The sequence below is a fragment of the Tribolium madens genome, unplaced genomic scaffold (genome assembly GCF_015345945.1).
Source record: "Tribolium madens isolate multiple individuals breed KSU strain unplaced genomic scaffold, Tmad_KSU_1.1 Scaffold_71;HRSCAF=194;Tcas5.2_LG6, whole genome shotgun sequence".
Lineage (NCBI taxonomy): Eukaryota > Metazoa > Arthropoda > Insecta > Coleoptera > Tenebrionidae > Tribolium > Tribolium madens.
In genome coordinates this window covers 4397908-4421021 of record NW_025401041.1, presented here as the reverse complement: position 1 = coordinate 4421021, position 23114 = coordinate 4397908, and the positions used below count along the sequence as shown (strand labels likewise).

The 23114-nt window shown below is 33.2% G+C and overlaps 2 protein-coding genes and 1 non-coding gene across 8 annotated transcripts in view; all 3 read left to right on the top strand.

Moving 5' to 3' along the window:
- Window positions 1-5614: 5614 nt before the first annotated feature.
- Window positions 5615-22488, top strand: LOC123009184 (interaptin-like). 6 transcript variants are annotated; one of them, XM_044405315.1, is made up of 11 exons: window positions 5615-5774; window positions 5884-5962; window positions 7208-7263; window positions 8631-8718; window positions 8766-8872; window positions 14352-14868; window positions 17395-17528; window positions 17585-18563; window positions 18608-18770; window positions 18823-22060; window positions 22303-22488. In XM_044405315.1, the coding sequence occupies exons 2-11, from the start codon at window positions 5957-5959 to the stop codon at window positions 22346-22348; spliced, it is 5334 nt and encodes a 1777-aa protein (XP_044261250.1). In that variant the 5' UTR covers window positions 5615-5774; window positions 5884-5956; the 3' UTR covers window positions 22349-22488. The 6 variants fall into 6 exon arrangements, with proteins under 6 accessions (XP_044261250.1, XP_044261248.1, XP_044261249.1 ...); XM_044405313.1 differs by having other exon boundaries at window positions 5615-5802; XM_044405314.1 differs by having other exon boundaries at window positions 5615-5806.
- Trnac-gca lies at window positions 8406-8477 on the top strand. The gene has a single exon. It is a non-coding gene; the product is annotated as a tRNA-Cys (tRNA).
- Window positions 22489-22499: 11 nt separating the features above from the next.
- LOC123009137 (cytospin-A-like) overlaps window positions 22500-23114 on the top strand; it is a 3253-nt gene continuing 2638 nt past the window's right edge. The window contains exon 1 of the mRNA XM_044405264.1: window positions 22500-22725. Within this exon, the coding sequence (XP_044261199.1) occupies window positions 22500-22725 (226 nt within the window). The remainder of the gene's footprint in view (window positions 22726-23114) is intronic.

Here is a 23114-nt window from a genome sequence, read left to right as displayed (position 1 = left end):
GGAAGAGATGAGGCTCTTGATTTTGGACACACCTTGAAGGTTCCGTTCGACTTGTTTTTCAACATGTTTATGGACGGTTTTGATTTAGTTTTATTTTTACAGACGGACATTATCGTATTTTTGCCTTTTTTCTGAGAGAAAATATTATTTTTTACAAAACAAAGTTTTGCAAAACTATTTTATCTAAAAAAAAAAAGAAATCAAAAATATTTTTTGTAATATCACGAAGCATCAAGTTAAAATGCTCTACGATAAGTTGTTTTTGAGATCTTCAGTGAAAAATTACCTGCGGTGATTATCAAAAAATTAAGTTTTTTGAATCTTATTAAAAACTGGTACAATTTGTAAAATTACTCGTAGAATTCACCTGTACATTTTGGATGTGGGAATGGGGAATCTCCGAAACTAAGATGATTAGCTAAAAACGAGTGATACATTCTGGGGGAGAAAATAATATTGGTTATAACCGCATTCCGCTATCGTCTTTTGTTTTTGACTTACAGACAAAAGTTGACATTTTGGCGAAATCTAAAAAAAATTATCTTCGTTATTATAGAAGATACGGATTTGAAATAAAGACATTAAAGGCACTTTTTTACGAGGAATTTAATAATGTAGTTAACATTTTTTTTTCAGTTATTGCATGGTTTAGCCGTAATAAGATAAGCTTGTATTTTTTTAATTGGAAATCATAGGCGGCTTTGGCAATTTTGAAAAGCTTATTTTTTTCTGAACTAAAAAAGTATATAGGTATTTGTAACAGAATATTTTTTTATAATTATACTTAAAAAATGGAATACATATTTTCTTTGATAATGAATATGGAAAAACTATTTCACTCCAAATGTGTAAATAATAATCAATAAGAGTTTTGTGAACTGTAAAATAGATGAAAAAATAGATAAAATTTGAAAAATAGAAGTATTGAACAAATATGCGAGCGCCTTAGAACAAAATTATTACATATTTTTTAAGAATCCAAAAATGGGAAAAACAAATGTGTCAACAGTCAACACAATTAGAAAAAACATTTTTTTTTGATGATCTAATGGAGGTAGGATAACGTTCCACATTGACGGAATTTGGGTATTTGGTCATTTTTGTGTCATATAAAAATATATTTCATTGAAGAATTAAAGCGGCTTTTTTTACAACACTCTATGTATCACTAGAAGTTGCAATGGTAATGTTAGCTTGTTTAAAAACAATAAGTTGATTTACAATTTATTTTGCATCTTTTTCATTACTTAGTACTTAGGAAACTCTTTCATTAGTGACACTGGTTGAATATAATATAGTTTAAAACCTTTTAGTTGAAGATGCAACATTTTTTCATGGCCAACTGCGAACAAAAATCAAAGATAATTTTTTTCTAAAAATTTATTATCATAATTTGTTACAAATATATATTTTTTAGATAATAAAAAAACAAGCTTTTTAAAAATGACAAAGCCATCTATGATTCCTATTTAAAAAAATACAAGTTTATTTTATTACGGCTAAACAAACCACTGAAAAAAAATGTTAACTACATTATTAATTCCTCGTAAAAAAGTGCCTGTATAATGTCTTTATTTCAAATCCGTGTCTTCTATAATAACAAAGATATGATTTTTTTTAGATTTCGCTAAAATGTCAATTATTGTCTGTAAGTCGAAAACAAAAGATGATAGCTGGATGAGGTTTTAACCAATATCATTTACCAAAAAATGAGCCCCAGAATGTATTACTCGTTTTTGGCTAAACCTCTCAGTTTCGGAGATTCCCTAGAAACACAAACGTTAAAAAAAATTAAAAATTTGAATGAATATACAGCGTGCGCCAAAACTCGCACCCTAGAAAAGAATGCTAGGTAAAATACCAGGAACAAAAATTTCGAAATTATGAGAGTTTAAATTTTGCACTTCAATTATTTATTTCTGTTGGAAAAATAATTTTCTAAGTTTTTTTGCTACAGGCTGTTGGCGTTTTTTCAGTGAGAAATATTTCTATTGCAAGATATGCAAAAACTACCATGGATAGTAATAATTTTTTTATTGTAAAAAAAGTTAAAATAACGTGGAAATCCTTAAATTTAGGCGTAGGTAATGTTGATACAGATCGATGCAATTAAACTCTCTTTCATTTAGTAAAGAAAAAATTGGGGTCTTTCATTTGAAAAAATTCAGTTACGAGTATTTGAATTTTCCCAGACATAACCTTAAGTTTTGGAGGTTTGTTAATTATCTTTCCAATTATAAATACACGAAATAAAAGATCTAACCTTTTTTTTCATATACCCAAATACGATTTCAAAATAATTAAAAATCAACTAAAACTAAAAAAGTAAATTAAAAAAATTTCAAAAAAAGTTCAACTATTTCAAAAACGGTTAAATTTAGGTATAAGGAAGTCTGATAAAAACTTTCTCAAAATCACTTGGGTGATTCAAAAACGCAATAAAAAACATAACTTTTTATTTAAAATAACGAAGTTGATACCCATTTCCGGTGTAACCGGAAGTGCTACCATCTTGAAAATATTTTCATTGGGCAGGAGCTAAACGATTATGGCTATAATCAAAATTTTAGATAAATATCATATTCGAACTCCCAATACTTTTAATGTGAGGTTTAACCGAAACACCTTGTGTAAGAGGACGGGCGCATAAGTATGCGAACTTTAAGACATGTACGTACAATAAAAGGGGCATAATAAGAGAGCATAAGCATAAAAGCGGCATAAGCCCAAAAGCATGAGAGTTTTTTTATCGTAAAATGTCAAAAATTCAAGGAAAGTTTTGTGTCTTTTTAAGTTTTAACCTATTAGGAGCCTGTAAAAGAACTGTTGAGATATTAATATTTTTTTACTCCAATAATTGATGATGAATTTAGCAGGTAAAGTTTTTATTTCATTTGATAAATTTTATAATGAAAAAAAATGGGTTTTTTTGTTGCTGGAGACTACAATATTTTTCTTGTCAACAATATTTTACCGAAATTGATTCATGAAAACATCAAACAAGGAAATTCCTAGTGATTCCTCCACCGTTTGTCATCGTTTCTATTTATACAAACAATAAAAAATCCACTCTTCTATTTTTACATTAAATGCGAAATTTATTGCGTGACAATTGGAATTTTATTTTATAAATGTTTTTGTTATGACGAAACAACATTATCAATTAGTCATAAATTCGTCAAAATTAAATTTATCATCACCAATTTTTCTTCCAGGATCATTGAACAAAACATCGTTTTACAGGAAAAAACAAATGTCAAGGTTCATAATAACAGACAAAATAACCTCAAGAGAAAAAAAACAACATAATTTTCATAAAAACCAATTAGTGATGATAGAGTCACGTAAGATTATTTATTATTATTATTACATTTTATGTACAATAACGTATTTTGATTACTTTTGTTGTATTATCAATTCAATTAAATTTAATTTGACAGCTGTCAATTAAAGTGGTGCCCTCTGGGCAGGAAATTTGAACTTCCATTACGACACCCGTTTTTATTGCGTTTAAATGATCGTAAAGATGTCACCTTGTCGTCATGTTTTTCTCAAAAATATGCCCCAGCCCACTTAATTACCAACGTTTTAAAGGTCAGAAGATGTCCGAAAATGTATTCCTTTCGGAAAAAATGGTAATGAATTGTTTAGAAAGGCAGCACGTGTGAATTATCGCCGACTTCCTGATTCTTGTACCATCTTTTCGACGCACTAATGGCATAATTAGCAATCAAGGTCTTCAAATTTTGACGACCCAATACTTATGTATCTGGGGGAAAGCGACGGCGTTGTCAAGGCGACCGACTCATCCTCTGGCATCCTTGCAAGGCTACCAACTCGATTGGACCAAATCGGGCCGACTTGGCGGATCTCCGAGGAAATTCCGGAAAATTTATTACAATAATCTGCGATTATTTAACTTCTCTGAATTATATCACGAGTAAACACGAACCGGATCCCTCTACGAAGTGACCTATGGATTATTGATGAGATTTCCTGTTTTTTGGACAGGTGGCGCCCCAAAAAAATATCTTACGAAATTCAACATGTTTCGTAAATATATCTACAATAAATAAATTTCTTTTATTTTATCGTAAAAATAAAATTACGTCGTGTTTTATGTTAAATGCTCGAGAGAGATGTGATTTATTGGAATGCGTTGCATAATCGAGTGAAAATTATAGAGTGTGCTATGGAATTTGGGAGAATTGCAGTTGGCGGGGGCTGATGTGTCAATCACGTGGGCTGGCTCAAACCGTGGCGGAATTTAGAGGATCTTTTGTGACTCAACTGAAAGTTTAATTTTTTACTAAAAATAAAGCACTTTTAGTTTAATTAAAAAAAATACAAAGAATCTTGTTTCAGTAGACGCTACAATGAGATAATATTGAATTGTTTGCATAATCAAGGATGATTAAACATAAAACAATGATTTTATGATGGTAATTTGCGTAACTAATAAGGCAACTAAAGAGCAAATTCTGAACATTGTAAAAATTGTAGACATACATATGGTAAACAAACTGTTTTAAAACATTTTTTCTCGTCTTGGTGCGTTCAATGTTAATTACGAAATCAAAAAATTTAAGATTTAAGGTTGTTTGCTCATCTGTACTGAAGAAAAACAAGACATATTTTCCAAGTATTTATTCTGAAGCAGTATGAATAAAATTACAATAATTATTCAAATATGGCTATTGTATTTTAATCTCTTATAAAATAGGTTATATTACAATTCTTGTATCTCTTTTGATTTATTCCAAATTGAAAATCTCGTTAATTGGATGACAAGTCAATTGAGATTTTACAAGACGTCACGCTGGCATATCATCATAATTAAAAGCTTGTAAAACCCGAAAACAGCCATTAAGAAAATTAAATGTGATGCAACACAGAATTTTAAGTCGATTGAATCGGAATTTTATCGTAAACAATCAATTTTATTTTTGGTACAATTTTTTCCACGAAATAATCGAGATTAAAAAATTATAAAATGGCGCAAATTTAAATTTCCATAGATTTGGGGATTAATTAATTCCAACCGTGATCTTTTTTACGCAACCTCTCGCCTGTGACCTGGCTACCTGTCATTTGTTTATTTAAAAAATTCGTGAAACTCATCCGCATGTGTAATTTATTGACCAATAAATAAAAAAATAGATATTGTAAAATTTTATCCAAATAAGGACGCAATCAGGCGACATTTTTATATAATAGCAGAATTGGGAAACGAGGTGTTAAGAAACACGAAAATTGAAGTTGTTTATTAGTTTTTTTTCAATTAAAATATTAGTGTGTGTAGACAACTTGTGATGCTGCGCTGTATTACTGGTTGTCTATTACACATGTTTAAGTTTTGTTTTAAAATAACAAATTATTTATTGTTTTATGTTTTTTCTGTTTGTATTATTGTATATTTGTTGCATTTTTGGAAATTTGCCTTTGATAACGGTGCATTAATTGATAAAAGTGGCATAAAATTTGAATTTTGCGCCCTTGAGTGCTTATTTATGTGCTCTAATCTAGTCCCTACGTCGTTGATTGCTTGGCGTATGTGTGACTGTGTTATCCGATGAACTCATGTCGTGGCTTAGTTCATCGAAAATGTAAACACAACAAACCATCAAGCCAGCAATGATTTGAAAGTGGTGTAAAAAATCGTGAAATTCGTGTGCTAAAAGGGCCCATTTTCGGCGGAAATCGTTGTTTTCGTAAAGTCCAATATTCGTTTGTTTGTGTTTTTTCGTGTAAACATTGTCGTTGATTGATTTTTGGTTAGTTTTGGTGTCATGTGCCCGCTGTGTAGGTATATTGAATGTTCGATTAAAAAGCGATTATTCGTAGGTGTTAGCCTATTTATGATGAATTTATTATTCGTTGCAGTAATGGATAAATTTCGTGCGAGTTTGTGGACATGTGGTCGGGATTTCTGGCACGGATTTAGGACAAATTGAGGATGCATGTGAGTAGTCCTGTGGGAACGTCGACGACCCGAGATTAACCCCAATTACGGATAAATTGGCTGTGGGGGTCAGTGGCGGAGCCTATTTCACCCGAATCGAGTCGGCGGTGACGAGTGACGTTAGGTCTGTCATTTGAAGCAATTTTATTGGTCGGGGGTGAAAACCGGTCACGTGGGATGGGGTACATGAACAGTGGCGTAGATTACACTATAGTTTACTTTTTTTAATGGAAACATTAATTTGTAATTTTTTTGTTCAGTTTTTATTGTTTTAATTACTTATTGATTAAAAACGGAGCTGTAGCTCTGGTCGTTGTTTCGTAAACACTCTGTATTTGACATTTGGGCGACAAATGTTTCGAAAAAGGAAAACGTCAGTGGCGTGCCGGTTTTATTTTTCGTGTCGAAATCTATTTTTTGCTACGACCCCTTCGTTACGGTCTCTTTGGCACGCCTCTCCACTTGAAACGCATGCGTCCCACATTCCCACATGCCGGGAATCTCTTCGCATCATCATAGTAGGTACCGCGCCGTCGTGATGTTTTTGTTTTGATTGTTACGAAACCGCGTCGTCTTAACAACCCCAAAAATTGACATTTTGTCAAAAATCACGCAAGTCTAGTGACCATTCCGGAATTCCAGCTTTCGTTTGTTTCACAGGTAAGCATCACGGCACACTCGATCACAACAACACCACCGAAAAATCAATAAACCGACGCCAGTGCCCTCGATTTTCTCGGGGGGGTGGGCCATTTTTTCGCCAATTAGTGACGGTTTGTGGTCATTTGGAGCGATTTGCGTTTGTTTTTAGCGGAAATGATTGTCGTGCCCCAGTTGCTCAGTTGGCCGTTTTTATGTGAAAAATATTTCGGTACTACCAACTATCTGAAAAAATAAATTATTTTTCATGGCCAACGGAGTCACGCGACGTATTTTCGTCACGCATATCACTTTTTTTTAATGACCTTGTGGTTACGTAACGGCGGCGCCTAATGCGATTATGCGCTTTTTCCGGCTTCCGGTGAGGTGAACGCACTATTCAAATTTGGCGCCGTCACAGCCGCCTTATCAAAAGATAAATAATTGCGATAAGAAAACACAACAACTCAGTTTTGAGAAAAATTCTAATTGGACGCACTAGATTACAACTTGAGTAAAAAATGTTCAATTTCTTGAAACCAAAGGTGAAAAAATGTTTTTGCGTTAATTAATATTTCTAATACTGTGTTTTGTTTGTGATTTCAGAAAGATCCAGGGAAGCCGTCAACCAAACCGCCGAAAAGGATCCAAACTTCGCACAGGTATTACATACACGATTTTTTTCTCTTCCGGGTTACGCCCCACCGGAAATCGGGAGTTCCTAGGGGGCGGAAGTTTATAACCCGTCGTCATGCTAATGCGAACACGGGCCCGTTACATAATAATTAACGCAACGGTTTGTAAACAAAACGGGAATTTAAATTACGGGAAGTGTGATTTTAGGCAATTTTTAATACGAGAGTGTATTGTGGGTTGCGGCGTTTAGTGCAAATTAAATATTTCAAACGTGAATCATTATTTATTATTAAAGTGGCCTAGTTTTGATGTTGTTTGTTGTTATCAGTTGGAGTGATTTGGTTCCTCCGTTGGACAAGGAAAATTAATGTTGAGTTGTAGGTGGCGTTGTTGTGACAATTATTAAAAAAAATAATACTTATTAATTTTGTAACCAACATAAGATTTGTGAAAATTGACGCGTTTTTTTACAATTTTTTCTATAATTTGTGAATTATGAAATAAATACGTTTGAAATATTTATCTGGAAAAAAAATCAGTGTACAACTTGCGTAGATATAAAAGTGATATTACGTTGGATTTATAATGAAAGAAAAAACAATGCAAAACCAGATTTTGTAATGTCCATTTCTCATTTGTTTACCTTTATTGTAAACTGTTTGATAACAGCATATTTGACTTTTTCTTATCAAACAAGTACAAGAAAAATCTAGGACGTGGCAGATACGGTGTGAAAATGCTGGTTTGTGTCCTAGCTAATTATTTTTAAATTTTTATAATAATCACGAAAAAAAAATTACTTTCATTATTCTGTATATTGTTTCAATGATTTATTTATTTTGCAAGTTTTACTGAGGAACCAAATTTAATGTTGTTTGTTGCATTGACCGTTAAATTTTAAATTTGTTGTAATAAAACAAAACATGATTATTTATGAATTCGAACGGAGACTTAGATAAGCAAAAATCTGTTATTTTTATTTGGCGAAAAATTATTATAATCGCTTATCTTTATGGACTGTGCCATAAATAGCCGTCTTGATTCTCACAATCGCTCACCTCTTACATAATCGTGTAATTTATTCAACAATTTCCGGTAGAATCGTAAAAGGAAATGTGTAGGTGCATATTGTAGCATTACAATGTCTCTGCACAGCAAGCTTCGTATCGGGGGTATAGCTCAGTGGTAGAGCATTCGACTGCAGATCGAGAGGTCCCCGGTTCAAACCCGGGTGCCCCCTCAATTTTTTTTTGACTCAATATTTAAAAACCAATCAAAATTTATATCACGGTCGTCGACCAGACATTTTCGGTCACCGTATCACTTGTTTAAGGTCAATCGGTCATCATTTGATTGTCATTCACAAAGCGTCTCATTGTTGAATTAATTTCAGAACCGGAGTCAGGACACCGAACGGTGAAACGAAATCTTGGTTTAGGTCGCCGAAACCGGTCAAAAAGAGTAACATCAGGGACGTCGAGGTGGGTTTTTCGGTTTTTTGCACATTCGATTCAAAACTTGCTTGCAGATAAGACCGATTTCGGCGTCAACGCCTACTTTGAACAATAATAATGAGAGCAAGAAAAGCAGCAAAAGGCCATTGACGTTCGCCGCAGGAAACGTCACATTAAGGCGGTAAGTTTGAATTTTGAAAAAAACAATTGACGGTGTTTTGGAGTCAAATATTATCAATGTTATTATTGATAAATAAACAAGGTCGGGGAACATCGTGTTTTGATACAAAACAGTAATAAAACAGAGTTGGCTTGGGGCGAATTATTTGACAAGATTGACAGAAGAATGCGATTTACACTGTAGAATGTTTACTTTTTTCCGCCGTCACGTGTTTTGAAAATCAGGTGTCTTGATCTAACTTTCAAGGCTGCATATTTACGCGTTTTATGTCAAATAAGGACGAAATCGTTGTTTTTTTGTACTAAATTATAGGCGGCTGTGACGAATATTTCACCGAACAGTTGAATCATGAAAATGAATTTCCGGTAAAGTTTTAAAAATATGAAACGGTGACGACATATGTCGGCCCTTTTTATCTAGTCAGCGTGGGAACAGGGACGGGTTTAAAAAAGGGGAGGTGTGTTTGTGATGTACAGGGTCGTATTTGTTATTTTCAAAAATAGATCAGTGGCGTAGTTGTTTTGTTTCCTTGACTTGCTTTGTCAAAGTAAATAGTGATCTCATAAAAATAACAAAATGTTTTATTGTTTTTGTTTAAAAAGTAAATTTACACTAATTTGCGTAAAATTTTTACCACGTGGGATGTGTATAATAAAATAAATTAAATTCGTTCATTAGTTTTGGCGAAATTCCAAACAACCAGTTTACAAGCAGTTTCCATTTCTGTCGAGTAATAAAATCGAGGAAAGCGTCGAATTTCAGTTTAGCATAAATTATAAAATTCACTTTTCTGGCTTTTATGGGTGGCAAGTTAAATTGTGCTAAAAATTGTTGTTTATTTGGGCAATAATAAGTTAAGTCTCAGTTGGCTATGAATAAATAGGATATATTGATTCTTGTTTTGTACAAGTGTCAAAAATTTAACAGATTTTAAACTTTCAAGTTGGCCATGTTGGTGTTGTGTGTAAGACGCAAATGTCAAAAAGATTATATTTTTTGAGTTGGCTATGAACAGATGTTTTTATTATTGGTAAATAACCAAAAACGTTAAAATTGTTATTTAGTTAAAAATTCAAAAGGTTTTGCCATGAGTAATCTCGATATTTTCATTTTTTCGTTTAAATTTATTCAAACATCAAACACTTTTAAATTATTAACAACACAATTTTAAAACAATTTTGTATTGAGTTGGCCATGAATAACGCGAATTTGATTTTTTCGAATGACATAAATGTCAGAAATGTTATAATTGAGAAATGTAGACAATTTAAAAACGATAACCTAATGTTCTAGTTGGCAATGAATATACTCTATATTAGATTTTCCAAGATAAAAAGTCACAGTTATCAAAAAGTTTTATCAGTTGGTATTTTATCAACAACTTAGCATTTATTTTAGTTGCTTAGTTAATTAATATGCTTTTTTACATAAATTAACATCTTTTTTACTGTAGATTGAAAATTATTTTGTAGATTTTATTAGTTATTATACAGGATGTTTTCTTAATATTGCAAAAAATTGCAATCATATATTCTACTTCAAAAAATAATTCTAATTTATCAAATAAACTTTAGTCCTATAAAGCTTCCTGACGGCTATACAGAGTGATAAAAAAAAACTTAAAATAAAACAAAATTAAAATTTATTAATTCCTGTGAAACCACTTGTTATTTTCCGGCATTTACTTTATTTTTATTTCACTGGATATTTTTTATAAACGTTATTTTTTAATGATGTGATGACAATTTTTGCAATATTAAGAAAATATCCTGTATACGTATAAATAAATCTGACATGTTGATTTTGTTGAAAAATCATAAAGTAACGAAATACTATTTGAGAACAATGACTTAATTTATTTAATTTTTATACATATTATTTTATTTCACTATTAAAAAAAAAACGAGACTTTTGTGTCATAGTTGGCCATGAGTATTGATTGTTTTCCTATAAATACAGAAATCTCAAAAATGTGACATTCCATTTGTCTAGTTGTCATTGACCATGAATATTGTTTCCGTTTGTTTTTCACGGTCAACTCAGATATTTTTTTTTTTATTTTGGAGATATTTTTATCGACTAATTTGAATATTTTCGATGTTAATCGTTGGTTTAAAATGTCTTATCTTGAATTAACCAAATATTTTAAGTGAATTAAATTTCATCAAAACCTGTTGGAAGTCTTTTTATAGCCCGCTTTATGAGATTTGTTAATTTTCGTCTTGAAAAATGGATACAAACATTTTATCCGGACATGACGTCACCATAAATCTCGCAAGAAAATTATTCAGGAAGTTGCAAATTGTGCCTTGTTATATAATAATTTGTTACACAATTGTTTCTCATCTGACGCGCTTCTAAATTTTCTGCAATTATTGGAAATTTTCTTACCGGAAGTTTATTTTACATACTTGCAAGCTCGAATAAACAAATCAAATGACTGTGGTGGAATTGTTGCATTTTTTCGGGTTTTGTGGTGGAATTTTCGGATTGCGCCAGTGGCGTAGGCGCACAAAATTGGAAAATAATTGACTTTGTGACATTTCGATAATGTGCCTTGTGGGCGATGACTTCTCATGTCCTTGAACCCAGTTTTTTTAAGTTTTGTCACTGAAAACCTTGAAAAGTTGGCCTCGGGTGAAAAAAATCTTAATAATCTTTCAATAAAAAGAAATAAAACGAGAGATAATTTCCAAATACGGGATTACGGCCCTGCTGAAAGCAGTCTACCTCAATCCCCCCCTCAACTACCGATCAGCAACGGTCGCCTTCTTGATAGTCGTTCGAAACGAAGCATCGAGTTTACGTTGTCAAGGTGGTCGTGCGTGTTTTGTTTTCATACAAAAACAAAATACACAAATCTAGTTCGCTTTGAATTAATTAATTTCGTTAATTATGATGTGATTTTAAAGTGTGTCGAGTGATGGTGCAACGCCGCCTTTCTAACGGCTCACTATTGTTATTGCAATAGGAAGATTGCAGTGTGCGTTGGTTTTTTTCCCTTCAATTTTTCACCCACGGCCTACTTGATAAAAATTTCGGGGCGCCTGCTTGATTTCGAGACCTGGTTGTCCAATGGAGGTCGATGGAAATGGTCAATTTTCTCAAATGACCCACATACCTCCTTGATCTAGGGTAAATGCGACAGCTGTATATCGTCTCGGGATGGGTTTAATTAATTTTTTTTCGTGATTAATTGGAGCGTGACAGAAATTTATTGTCTACGTGGTCGTATGGGTGGTTCTCACGGTGATAATGGGACCGTCTTTAATTCCATACCAAGGTCGCGACGTGGTGGAAATTTATAATCGAGATGATGGGAATGGGATACGGAAACCAATTTTTTTTCACGATATGGGTCAATTAATGGTCATGGTCGGTGGTTTTTTATTGTGATGTAATTTTGAGACGATTTGTCATGGTTTGAGATATGTGTCGTGGCTATCTTGGATAAGTTTATATTATCTGTTCAGGGAAACAAATGATTCATTCGTATTGACAAAATTTACTCATTTTTTTTTGTAATAGGATTAATACTCAGAAGGTTGATTTCTTGTGATAAGAAAATACAGAAATTATTTTTGAATTATGTATACCAGGAGGAGAAAATATGGAAAGAATTTTTTTTTGTTTTTGAATTCTACAAAATTCTAAACTGTAATTTTTTTTACAAAGGATATGACCTAAGGATTACAACCATCTACAATTTATTCAATTTTTATCGTAATTTTTATTTTATTTAATTTGCTATTTTGTCAAAAATCACAACTCAAAAATAAAAATTGAACTATCAAAACACGATCAAATTTTTATAACACTTTAATTTTTATTAATTGTGATTTTCTGAAGAGATGATTAAAAAACCGCTTGGTTCCATACCTTTTGTTTACCCCCTGTATATGGTTTAAGAAAAAAATTTATTTGTACTTTTTTGTACAACTTATTATGAAATAAAAAAGGAACTCTGTGTTTTAAAAATTTAAGAAAATTGCTTCACTTTTGGTGTCACATTAATTTTCTTACATTACACATAAAACTTGTTTTCAATTTTTTAAACAAAAACTACAGATGTTATTTTTTTAAATTTTTTATTACGCAGTTTTATTGTTTTACCCAATTTAAATTTAATCCAAGTTATTGTTAATAGCGTTATTATTTTTTTATACAATACAAGGTGATTCTTGCAAACCCTACATTAGAAACTTTTTAATTTCTAGTATAGCTACGACTTTGAAATTTCATATACGATCAAAATCGATCATTCTTGATTCAACTAAATTATTTTCAAAATGACTGAACTTCTGAAACTACGAGAAATTGGCGCCAACTTTAAAATTTTATATGATAACCAGCCATTTTTTTATACTTTTGAATTCGCCTTCTCAAACTGAGTAAAACGAACTCAAGTTATAGGTACTGATCTGTCATAGTTTTTGACATATGTCAATTTTTTTCTATTAAAAAAATCACAGCTCTTGAACCCTTTGCAATAAGTGAATAATATTTTTGCATGTGGTAATTAAAGGTTCGAAGAGTCTTCTAAGACAGTTCAAGGCTATTATGATTTTTAGAAAATGATTAAAAAACTCAGTTGTTTCAAGGCCAGTCGAAATGTAGGGCTTACAAGAATTAGGCTGTATTTTTTTCTGTACACGTTTTCCTTAATAAAGCTTTAAAATACGTTTTTAGTTTCTCTGAATATTAAAAATGCAATTTGTTTTCTCCACACGTCGATAAAACTATTAGACATTTTTCTCGAGTCGTTAAACCGTCTACGCCACTGATAAACCCGTTTCAAATCCATACAATTCCACCGTTTTAAAAGATTTACGACACTTGAAACCGTTTTCAAGTGAAACTTGTTACAAAATAATTCGTTTAAAATTGAATTAATTAACCGTTTGAGGCAATTATACAAATTGGAGTGGAATAATGACGCGCTATTAGATCAAAACGAAAATTATTATTAGTCATATTTAGAGATTATTCAAGGCCGTTAATTTGTACACTTATGGAAATGTCACAATTTTTGCAACAATAACAAACTTTGTGTGATATTAAACAGACAATAAAAATTATTATTGATTTAACCTCAATATTTGAAATTGCGTTTTCATGAAATGAGTAAGGTGTAGCTGCAATTTGCATAATTATGCCTTTTGTGGGAAATGCAAAGGTTTTCTTTGTGTGTAATGATGGAAAATCAAGCAGGCATTCTCGGAATTTTTTGTTTGTGTCGTTCACTTGTTAAAAAAAAGTCCACTGACCGTCTTGTAATTTATTTATAAAATGCAATTCCATAAATAGCTCGCCGGTTTAACCTTCAGATAAATCGTTTCATTCATAACAGTAAATTTTTTCGCGATTGAGGGGAAAAAACCGCTCGCTTTATCAATCAAACCTCAATGTTATAGAAAGACTCATTAAAACCGTCAATTGTTATGGTTAAAATGAAAAGCATCAAAGCGATATTCCGCAGAGGACAGCAAACGTCCAAAATCGAGACGGCGACGACACCCGACGACCTTTCAAGGTCATCGTCGATCACCAATCTAAATGCCGATCCGAAGGCCACCAAAGGGGCCAAACCGAAAAAGGCCGAGTCGAAGGACAAACTAGACAAGGTCACCGATAAGAAAAATGATAAAAAGGCCTTGAATAAGAACAATAATAAGGAGTCGGAAGGGTCGACCGATTCCGAAGTGGAGACTTTACAGAAACAGTTGGCTCAGATGGCGAATGATAAGACCAATTTAGCATTGCAATTGGGTGAACAAAACGGACATATTCATAAATTGCAAGAGGAGGTGAAGCAGCTGAAGATGATGCACCAGGAGGCCGAGATTAAGGTTGAGCAGCTGATGGATGAGAATAGTGTCTTGAGGAAGCAGCTGAGGGATGTAGCGAATTCGCCGCTTTCTGATAACGAAAAACAGCAGATTTTGTATGAGACGCATAGGCAGCATAGCTCGGCACCCGCCTCGATCGCCACCAATGTGAGTAGTTTTTATTTATTTTTTTACTTTTTTCTCATGAATTTTAGTTTGGTAATTCCTAAAAATGGTCGATTAACTTTAAGTCACAAAAACTCTTCAAATTTGGGCTTCTAGACGTAAAATCACGATGCAACAGGTTAAAATGCTCTACGATACGTAGTTTTTGAGATAATGAGTAATAAAGTTAGAACATACAGGGTGCGTCAGAACTCGCGCCCTAGAGAAAATGTTCAAGTAAGGTAAGATACCAGGAACATGAAAAAAGTGTTTAAAAAATTCTATCTGCCAAAAAATTTTGACATTTGACTTTTTTTTTATGTCTATTTAATGATACTGCTGATCTTGTATATGTTTTTTTACAATTATTTAGTAAAGGTACAAAAATTTTGCCAATAAAAGCCACAAATAACATTGAACAGAGTTACAATTTAGGATACAGCTTTCTTGTTTCCTCTTTTAATAGCCTATAGCAAAAAAACTTGGAAAATTATTTTTCCAACAGAAATAAAAAGAGTCAAAGTGCAAACTTTAAACCCTAATAACTTCGAAATTTTTATAGATACAATTTTTTTAACATTTTTTCCATGTTCCTGGTATCCTACTTTATATGGCATTTTTTTCTGCGCGCGAGTTCTGGCACACCCCTGTATATCCGATTCTGTTCAAAAAACCAAAAATTTTTGCTTCTTATGAAAAAATAGTGCCTACTATACATACCTATGGAAAATTAACCGGAGAATACGCCTGTAAAAACCGTTTTCACCTAGGACTAGTTTTTATGAAAAAAAGAAAATTAAAAATGGTTTTGTACCCGGAACTGTTAACCGGAATGACTCCGGATTTGGGCCATTAAATAAATAATTTAAAGTAGATTCTGATGTTTCTTGGCTTTTTGCTCTAAGTTTTATGGTTTCGTAGAAAAACGCATTTAAAGTTTCACAATTTTGAAAATTTTTACTTTTTGAACGTCTATTAGACTTGGAGCAAAAAGCTCAACACAAATGTAAAATGTTCCGGGGAATCGATTGGCGTCAAGAAAACTGCTAAATTCGTTATAGTCGTATTTACATTTTTGATATTTTTGACTTTATCCGGGTACCAAAAATCGACCAAAAATTCGACAAAAATCAAAAATATTTTCACTTAAACATTCTAAAATTGATCTATATATTTTTTTAATTTCTAGAGGTCCTAAAGACTCAAAAAAGTACATTAAACTTTATTGGCTCAAGTTTAAAAAAATACGAATATTTTGAGTTTTTGAAGGTATCGTTTTTGAAAAAATAAAAAAAAAAGGAAGTAAGAAGAGTCAATTTACCTTAAGTCATAAAAATGCTTGAAATATGGTTTTCTAGACGTAAAATTACGGTGCAACAAGTTAAAATACTACGATGCATAGTTTTTGAGAAATTGAGTAATAAAGTTAAGAATAAGGCTATAAGCATCTGATTCTGACCAAAAATACAAAAATTTTTGATTTTTATGAAAAACTAGTTTTATATGTAATATTAACCGGAGAATACGCCTGTGCAAACCGTTTTGATCTAGGACTCATAGTTTTTGAGGTATGATTTTTTTTTATGAAACAAAAACTAAAAATGGCTCTGTACCCGGAACTATAAGCGAGTGTGGGCCATTAAATAGATAATTTAAAGCTAATTTTGAAGTTTCCTAAAAAACGCATTTAAAGTTTCACAATTTTGAAAATTTTCACTTTTTGCGATATCTTGCAAAAAAAACAGTTTTTTAACGCAGATTACGGCGAAACTAAAAGAGCTAGAGAAAAAAGTCCAACGTCATGAATCTGAAACATGTTCAAAAAAGCAGTTTTGATACGTTGGGTTCAAAAATTTTTACTTTTTCTTGTTTTATAAATTACGGCAAGACTTTATTCAAAATGGTTCATGTTTTTATCCATACGTATGTATGGAGAGTTCCGGAGAGTCGATTGACGTCAAAAAAACCGCAAAATTTGTTATAATTTTGAAGTTATAGTCGACTTTATATTTTTGATATTTTAGATTTTACCAGCAATTTTCTCGGTAACTATTTATCATAGGACAATGATCTTTTGTTTATATGATAGACAATTAAATGTGCTCTTCAACGGTACCAAACATTAAGGGCTAGCACCAATAATTCCGGAATTATTGGCAACAAACCGTTACGGGTACCGAAATTTGGTAAAAAATTTAAAGATTGAAAATTTCAAAATTGATCGAAATGCACTTTACGGGGTGTAAAAATGCATAAAACGTCGTAGAAATACAAAAATTATAAAAAAAAAGGTAATAGTTTAGAAGTTATAATCGAAAATATTTTTTTAATATTTTTGACTTTACCAGCAAGTTTCTGGTTAATCATAGCACAATTATATGATAGAAAATTGAACATGCTTTCCAACGGTACTAAACATAATAACATTGTTCACATTTCTAGAGGTTTTAGAGACTCAAAAAAGTGTTTTAGTTAAATTTTACATAGGTGGTTGTGAAAATAATTTTGACATAAATGTCATTTTGACAGTTATTGGACGACAGTGGTGACATTACTGCATGCCCGACACCCGAATGGGACAAACATTCGAGCAGTAACGTCAGCGAAGTCTCCGTAGCCTGTCTCCAAGATAAAATACATCAAATGCAAGAAACACACTATAGGTAACTATACTCATTCTCTTTTATAATAAAAAAAAATTGAAAATATCAAAATGTAGTACCAATGAAGAATTACAAGCAACACTCCAGGAACTGACAGATCTCCAAAAACAACTCACTGAACTTCAACAAGAAAACTTGCGACTCAGCGATGAGAAAAATCTCATGTTTGAGTCACTTTGTCGTCAAACTGAGCGTTTAAACGATTCTAGAAACGAAGTAGAATCACTTAAACAACTCTTGTATAATGATGAAAACGGTCAATTTGAAACAGCAGCCGAACGTGAGCAGAAATTGGTCGATTTATTGAAGAAAGCCCAAGAAGAAAGAGAAGCTTTATTGGTGAAACAAGAACAATTGGGCAATGAATTGGAAGATGCAAGATCGGGTAATTTGATTCAAAATGAAGAAATCGGGCAACTTAGTGAAAGAGTTAAGACTTTAGAAAGCACACTTGATGCAAAACATGCCGAACATAAGCAACTTGATCAGGAATTGGCACAAGCCAAAGATCAGAGTAGTAGTCGTCAAATTGAAATTAATCGACTTAAAGATTTACTCGAAAATGCAAGAACTAAAATCGGTGAATTGGAACAAGATCGCACACTGAGCGATAAAAGTGAATTGGATGAGCTTTTGGACAATGCACGAAAAGAGAAAGACGCTTTGGAATCGGAAGTTGCCCATTTGAAAGAACAACTTGCTCTAAGCAAAAACGAAACTGAGAAACTCAGAGAACAAGTATCAATTCTTCAAGAGGAGTGCAAAGTAACACGAAATAATGCTAAAACGACTCAGAGCGATTTGGAATACAAATTAGAGAAACTCCAAGCTGAGAAAGTCGCCTTAACTGAGCAACTCCAGGAGTTTCAAGACGCTGTAAATGAACTCCAAGTCCAAGCTCAGTGTCAAACTGAAGACAAGCGACAACTTTCAGCAGTCTTGTCCGAAACTCAGAGAAATTTGAACGAAAGTGAACGGAAAATTGTCGAATTAGAAAATGAGTTAACTGAATTGAAACGCGTGAAAGCCGATCAGGTGAGTTGTTAAAATGTGTAAGCCGAGTTTTAATGGACTTCTAGGAGGAAGAATGGGAGAAATTCCAAAAGGATCTGCTAACGTCAGTCCGTGTCGCTAACGATTTTAAAACGGAAGCCCAACAAGACTTGGAAAAACTCGTCATGGAGAATAAAGCAGGCCGTGAACGTATCAAACAACTGGAAGCCCAACTTGAAAAACTCAAAGGTAAGTTAATTTTTTTTATTTCTTCCGGTTCGTTATTTCGTAATTGCGTCAGGTCCGAGCCGGAAGTCCAATTTCGATGACAAAATCGCATCGCTTAATCGTCGATACAAACAAATCGAAGGTTTAACCGACGAGCAATTATCCGAAGAACAACGAGCGGTTAAACTTTTAAAAGAACATTACGATCGGGACTTACCGAAACGTAAGCCAGTCGCGAATAAACCAAAAGATAAGTTGGCGATAAGTAAGCCATCATTAGAATCAGTTGTTTCGGATCCGAAATTACATAAATTTGTTCGTGATTCTAAATTGCAAAACGTGGAAACGGCGTATTTTTACGACGAGGAAGTCCAATCCGAGCCTGAAGTCCAAAAACCGTCCAAATCGATTCATGTTCGTAGTAAAAGTTTGTCGGACTTACCCGAACCCGAGCCGAGGCTTCGTCGATACGATAGCATCGAGAATTTGCTCGACTTATCATCGAAACCAAAAGTGAGGAAGCCGCGTAAAAAAAGTACAATTACTAATGAGACTTTGGAGCGAATTTGTCGCGAAATTGATCCGAATATACCCGAAGATGAGTTGACAAAAGAGCAAAGATTTGCGTTACGTCTTCGCAAAGTCTTAAACAAAGAACAGAAAAAAGTTCCGGTGAAAAAACATCCGAATTTTGGACGAAAAAAATTGAAAATAAGTCGACCCACACAAGAATCGGTTATTAAGAATGAAACATTGCGCCGGATTATTAACGATCCGGTTATCCGGAATGTTGGTCCGGAAAATCGAGTGATTAGAAGGAGTAAAGTCGGGAAGAAGGGTAAGGGGAGGTATAGTGCGCCAGTGTCGCCACCTATACCAAATGATTCGTTGAAAATACCGAAAAGTAAAAGTTATAACGATATACATTTCAAATTTCAAGTACCGGATATGTATTGCGGTGATGAAGAACGTAGTGAAATTCCGGTTTTACCACCGGAGGAATTTCGGGATACGGAACCGTCAATGGCCGCTGATAATTCAGCATTCCGGACCTTTCACGTCGATAAAAATACGTTTAAAAGGGAGCATAATTATTTGGATGAAGATGTGAAGAAGAAAATTGAAGATGAGGATTATATGAAGAAGAAAATTGAAGAAGAGCATTATCTGGATGAAGAGGTGACGAAGAAAATTGTAGATGAGGGTGAAGATGTAAAGAAGAAAATTGAAGAAGAGCATTATGCGGATGAAGATGTGAGGATGAAAATTGAAGATGAGAATTGTGTGGATGATGGTGTGAAGAAGAAAATTGAAGATGAGGTTTATGTGGATGAAGATGTGAAGAAGAAAATTAAAGAAGAGCTTCATGTGGATGAAAAAAATACGTTTAAAAGGGAGCATAATTATTTGGATGAAGATGTGAAGAAGAAAATTGAAGATGAGGACTATATGAAAAAGAAAATTGAAGAAGAGCATTATGGGGATGAAGAGGTGACGAAGAAAATTGTAGATGAGGTTTATGTGGATGAAGATGTGAGGATGAAAATTGAAGATGAGAATTGTGTGGATGAAGATGTGAGGAAGAAAATTGAAGATGAGAATTGTATGAATGATGATGTGTGGAAGAAAATTGAAGACGAGAATTGTGTGGATGAAGATGTAAAGAAGAAAGTTGAAGATGAGTATTATGTAGATAAAGATGTGAAGAAGACAATTGAAGATGTGTATTTGGATGAAAATATGAGGAAGAAAGTTGAAGATGTGACCGATACAATTAACAACGTGATAATAGAACGTTTCTACGAAGAAGATCTTCTCAATGATGATCTAAACGAGGAAGATATAAAAGTGAGACGTGGCACCAGACAAAGATATAGTCAAGTGATTGAAGAAATGAAAGAAAAATTTGACATTTCGGACAACGAAGAAGACCAAACTGAAGAAAATACTACATTTAAAGCGGTTCCTGCAATTACAGTTAACGATTCAGATTCTGATGAATTTCTTCTCGATGAAGAATTAATCAGAAAAAAGAAGATTATAGAATTGGCCGATAAAAATGTTGAGGAACCTCCCAAATCGCTGCTTGAATTTTTAGAACCAAGCACAGATAGGGGAAGTTTTGAGTTCCACGAAGAAATTACATTTGACGATGAAGAAATGGAACGAATTAAAGCGAATTATGAAGAAATACCGAAGGAAGTTTACAAGGGGATATATTTTGAAGAAGAAGATATTGTCAAAGTACCAAAAGAGGAATTTACGATTTTTGTAAGCCAGAATGAAGATGCAACTCCGACGAGTACTGTAATTTTAGAAGAAGCTCCTAAAGAACAAATGACAATTTTTATGACTTTGAAACCGGAATCTACCGTCGTAATTGAAGAAATAACTGAACAAGAAGAAGACATAAAGATTGAACCAAGTTCATGTTTAATTATAGAAGAAACTCATAATTTTATATTGAAAGAAAGGGATGCAAGTGATGAAAGTGCAAACAAAAATGAAGAAACCGAAGAAATAAACGAAATAATGTTCGTAATTCCTACCAAAGATCAATTGTCAATTGAAGAACTAGATGATCAAGTTGTAGCGAAATTAAACGAAGATGAAGAAATAGATGATAAAGTGAAGAGAAAAGAAAATCTAGAAGGTGATAACAAAAGGAGAGAACGGGGGGAAGAAAACGACCAACAAACAACTCATACAATCAAAAATGAAAATGATTTGTTGAATCAAAAAATAGATGAAGGGGAATTGAGTGAAGAAAAAGGGTCAGAATTTGAAAATGAAAATCTGAATAAAACAAATGAAGATAGTTGCGAGTTGCGAGAAGATTTAACTCCTGAAGAATTGGAAATTTTACACCAACTGACTAAACCTCGCGTTTCGCGTCCCTTATCCGACTTGAAAGACAAAGATCTCGAATTGATCGAAAAATTCAAAGCTGAATACAAGAGTGAGGAAACCGAAGAAGAAAATGTGAAGAAACCACAACCACCTCGTATTCTATCACCGACAAAACTCAACGAAAAACCATCATATGAACCGGTTTATGCGAATTATTCCGTCGTATCATCGAACAATCGAAGTTCGAAAGAGTTTCAAGCTTCCATTTCGGGCAAGAAACCAGTAGCATTGCCTCGAGTCACGTCATTGGATACAGAATATCACGAATTTAGCGGTCAAGTGAGAAAAACACGATTTAGTATAACATACGAACGAAAAAAGGGCGACTCTTTTAAAGAGAAAAATGAAGAAAAGTCGACCAAAGTTAAAGATTTGAAAGAGATGTTTGAGCGTAGGTCGAAGTGAGGCACAATTTTGTTATTTAATTTAATTAGCAATAAATAGTTTAGTTTTCGTTATTTTTATTATTTTTTTCACAAGCAATTATTGAAGTACAGTACACGCAAGGTAATTATTATTTTACTTGTCATTGTGTTTGGTTGTTTTGTCTCGTTTTTCCATGTCTTGTGCTTCAATAATGCGCGCTTTTGTTTGTGTGTCGTTTCAAAAATTTTTTTCACTGATGTGAAATGTGTTTTTTCAGCTCCGGAGTCTCTCCCCATCCGTCCGCCAAGTTTCCAAATGGATGATTTGACGTCTCGGAGGCCTAAAACCGTTCTTAGTCGTCAAAATAGTCGCCAATCGGTGAAATCGCTGATTGAAAGTATCGAAAATGCGGGAAAGCCGACGAAAACATCGTCGGGGGTGTCCCGAAGTAGTTCAGCGTCGTCGATAAGTTCGATGGCGTCGGATGTGAGGAGTCCCTCAAGTCCGATTGAGACGCTACGAACGCCGACGGAGTGGGCCGAACCGAAGACTCCGCTTAAAGAACAACAACCGAATAAGTTGAATCGGGAATGGGGGAAGGCTGTGATTGCGGAGATGGGGAAGAATGAGGAGGGGTTTAGGGAGGCGATTCTGCAAAAGGGGTTGGATTACTCCAGGAGGAATAGCTATTCGGATATAAGTAAGTTAATTTGTTTCTTATTTTTTTATTGGATTTAATGTACTTTAAAAATTGATTTACTAACAAAATAATTCAAAAGTGCGTTATTTTGTTTATTTAATTTTCGCGTTAACAAAATTCAAAATGGCCGACTTGGCAATAATCAACACCGAAAATGAAAATTTTTTAACAGTGTTGTCAGGTCTAGTGAAATTTTACCAAATTTCGTGTTTGGTGATTTTTTGCAAATGAAACAACTTGTAATTCAGTGTTTTTGCATCTTTTTTGAACGTTTTCCACTTTTTTTTTTTTTCAGAGAAAATTGATTATTTTGCCATATTTTCTCAAAAACAAAAAACACCATACACTTGCATTTTTTAGAATACTTTAGTACATTTTTCAGCTAGAAA

Bases quoted from the DNA above. Each gene is read 5' to 3' on its own strand.
- LOC123009184 (XM_044405311.1), top strand. From the start codon at position 7,123: ATGTTCAATTTCTTGAAACCAAAG. The intron at 7,264-8,630 runs GTATTACATACA...AATTAATTTCAG, and splicing joins AGGATCCAAACTTCGCACAG to AACCGGAGTCAGGACACCGA. The intron at 14,869-17,394 runs GTGAGTAGTTTT...TCATTTTGACAG, and splicing joins CCGCCTCGATCGCCACCAAT to TTATTGGACGACAGTGGTGA.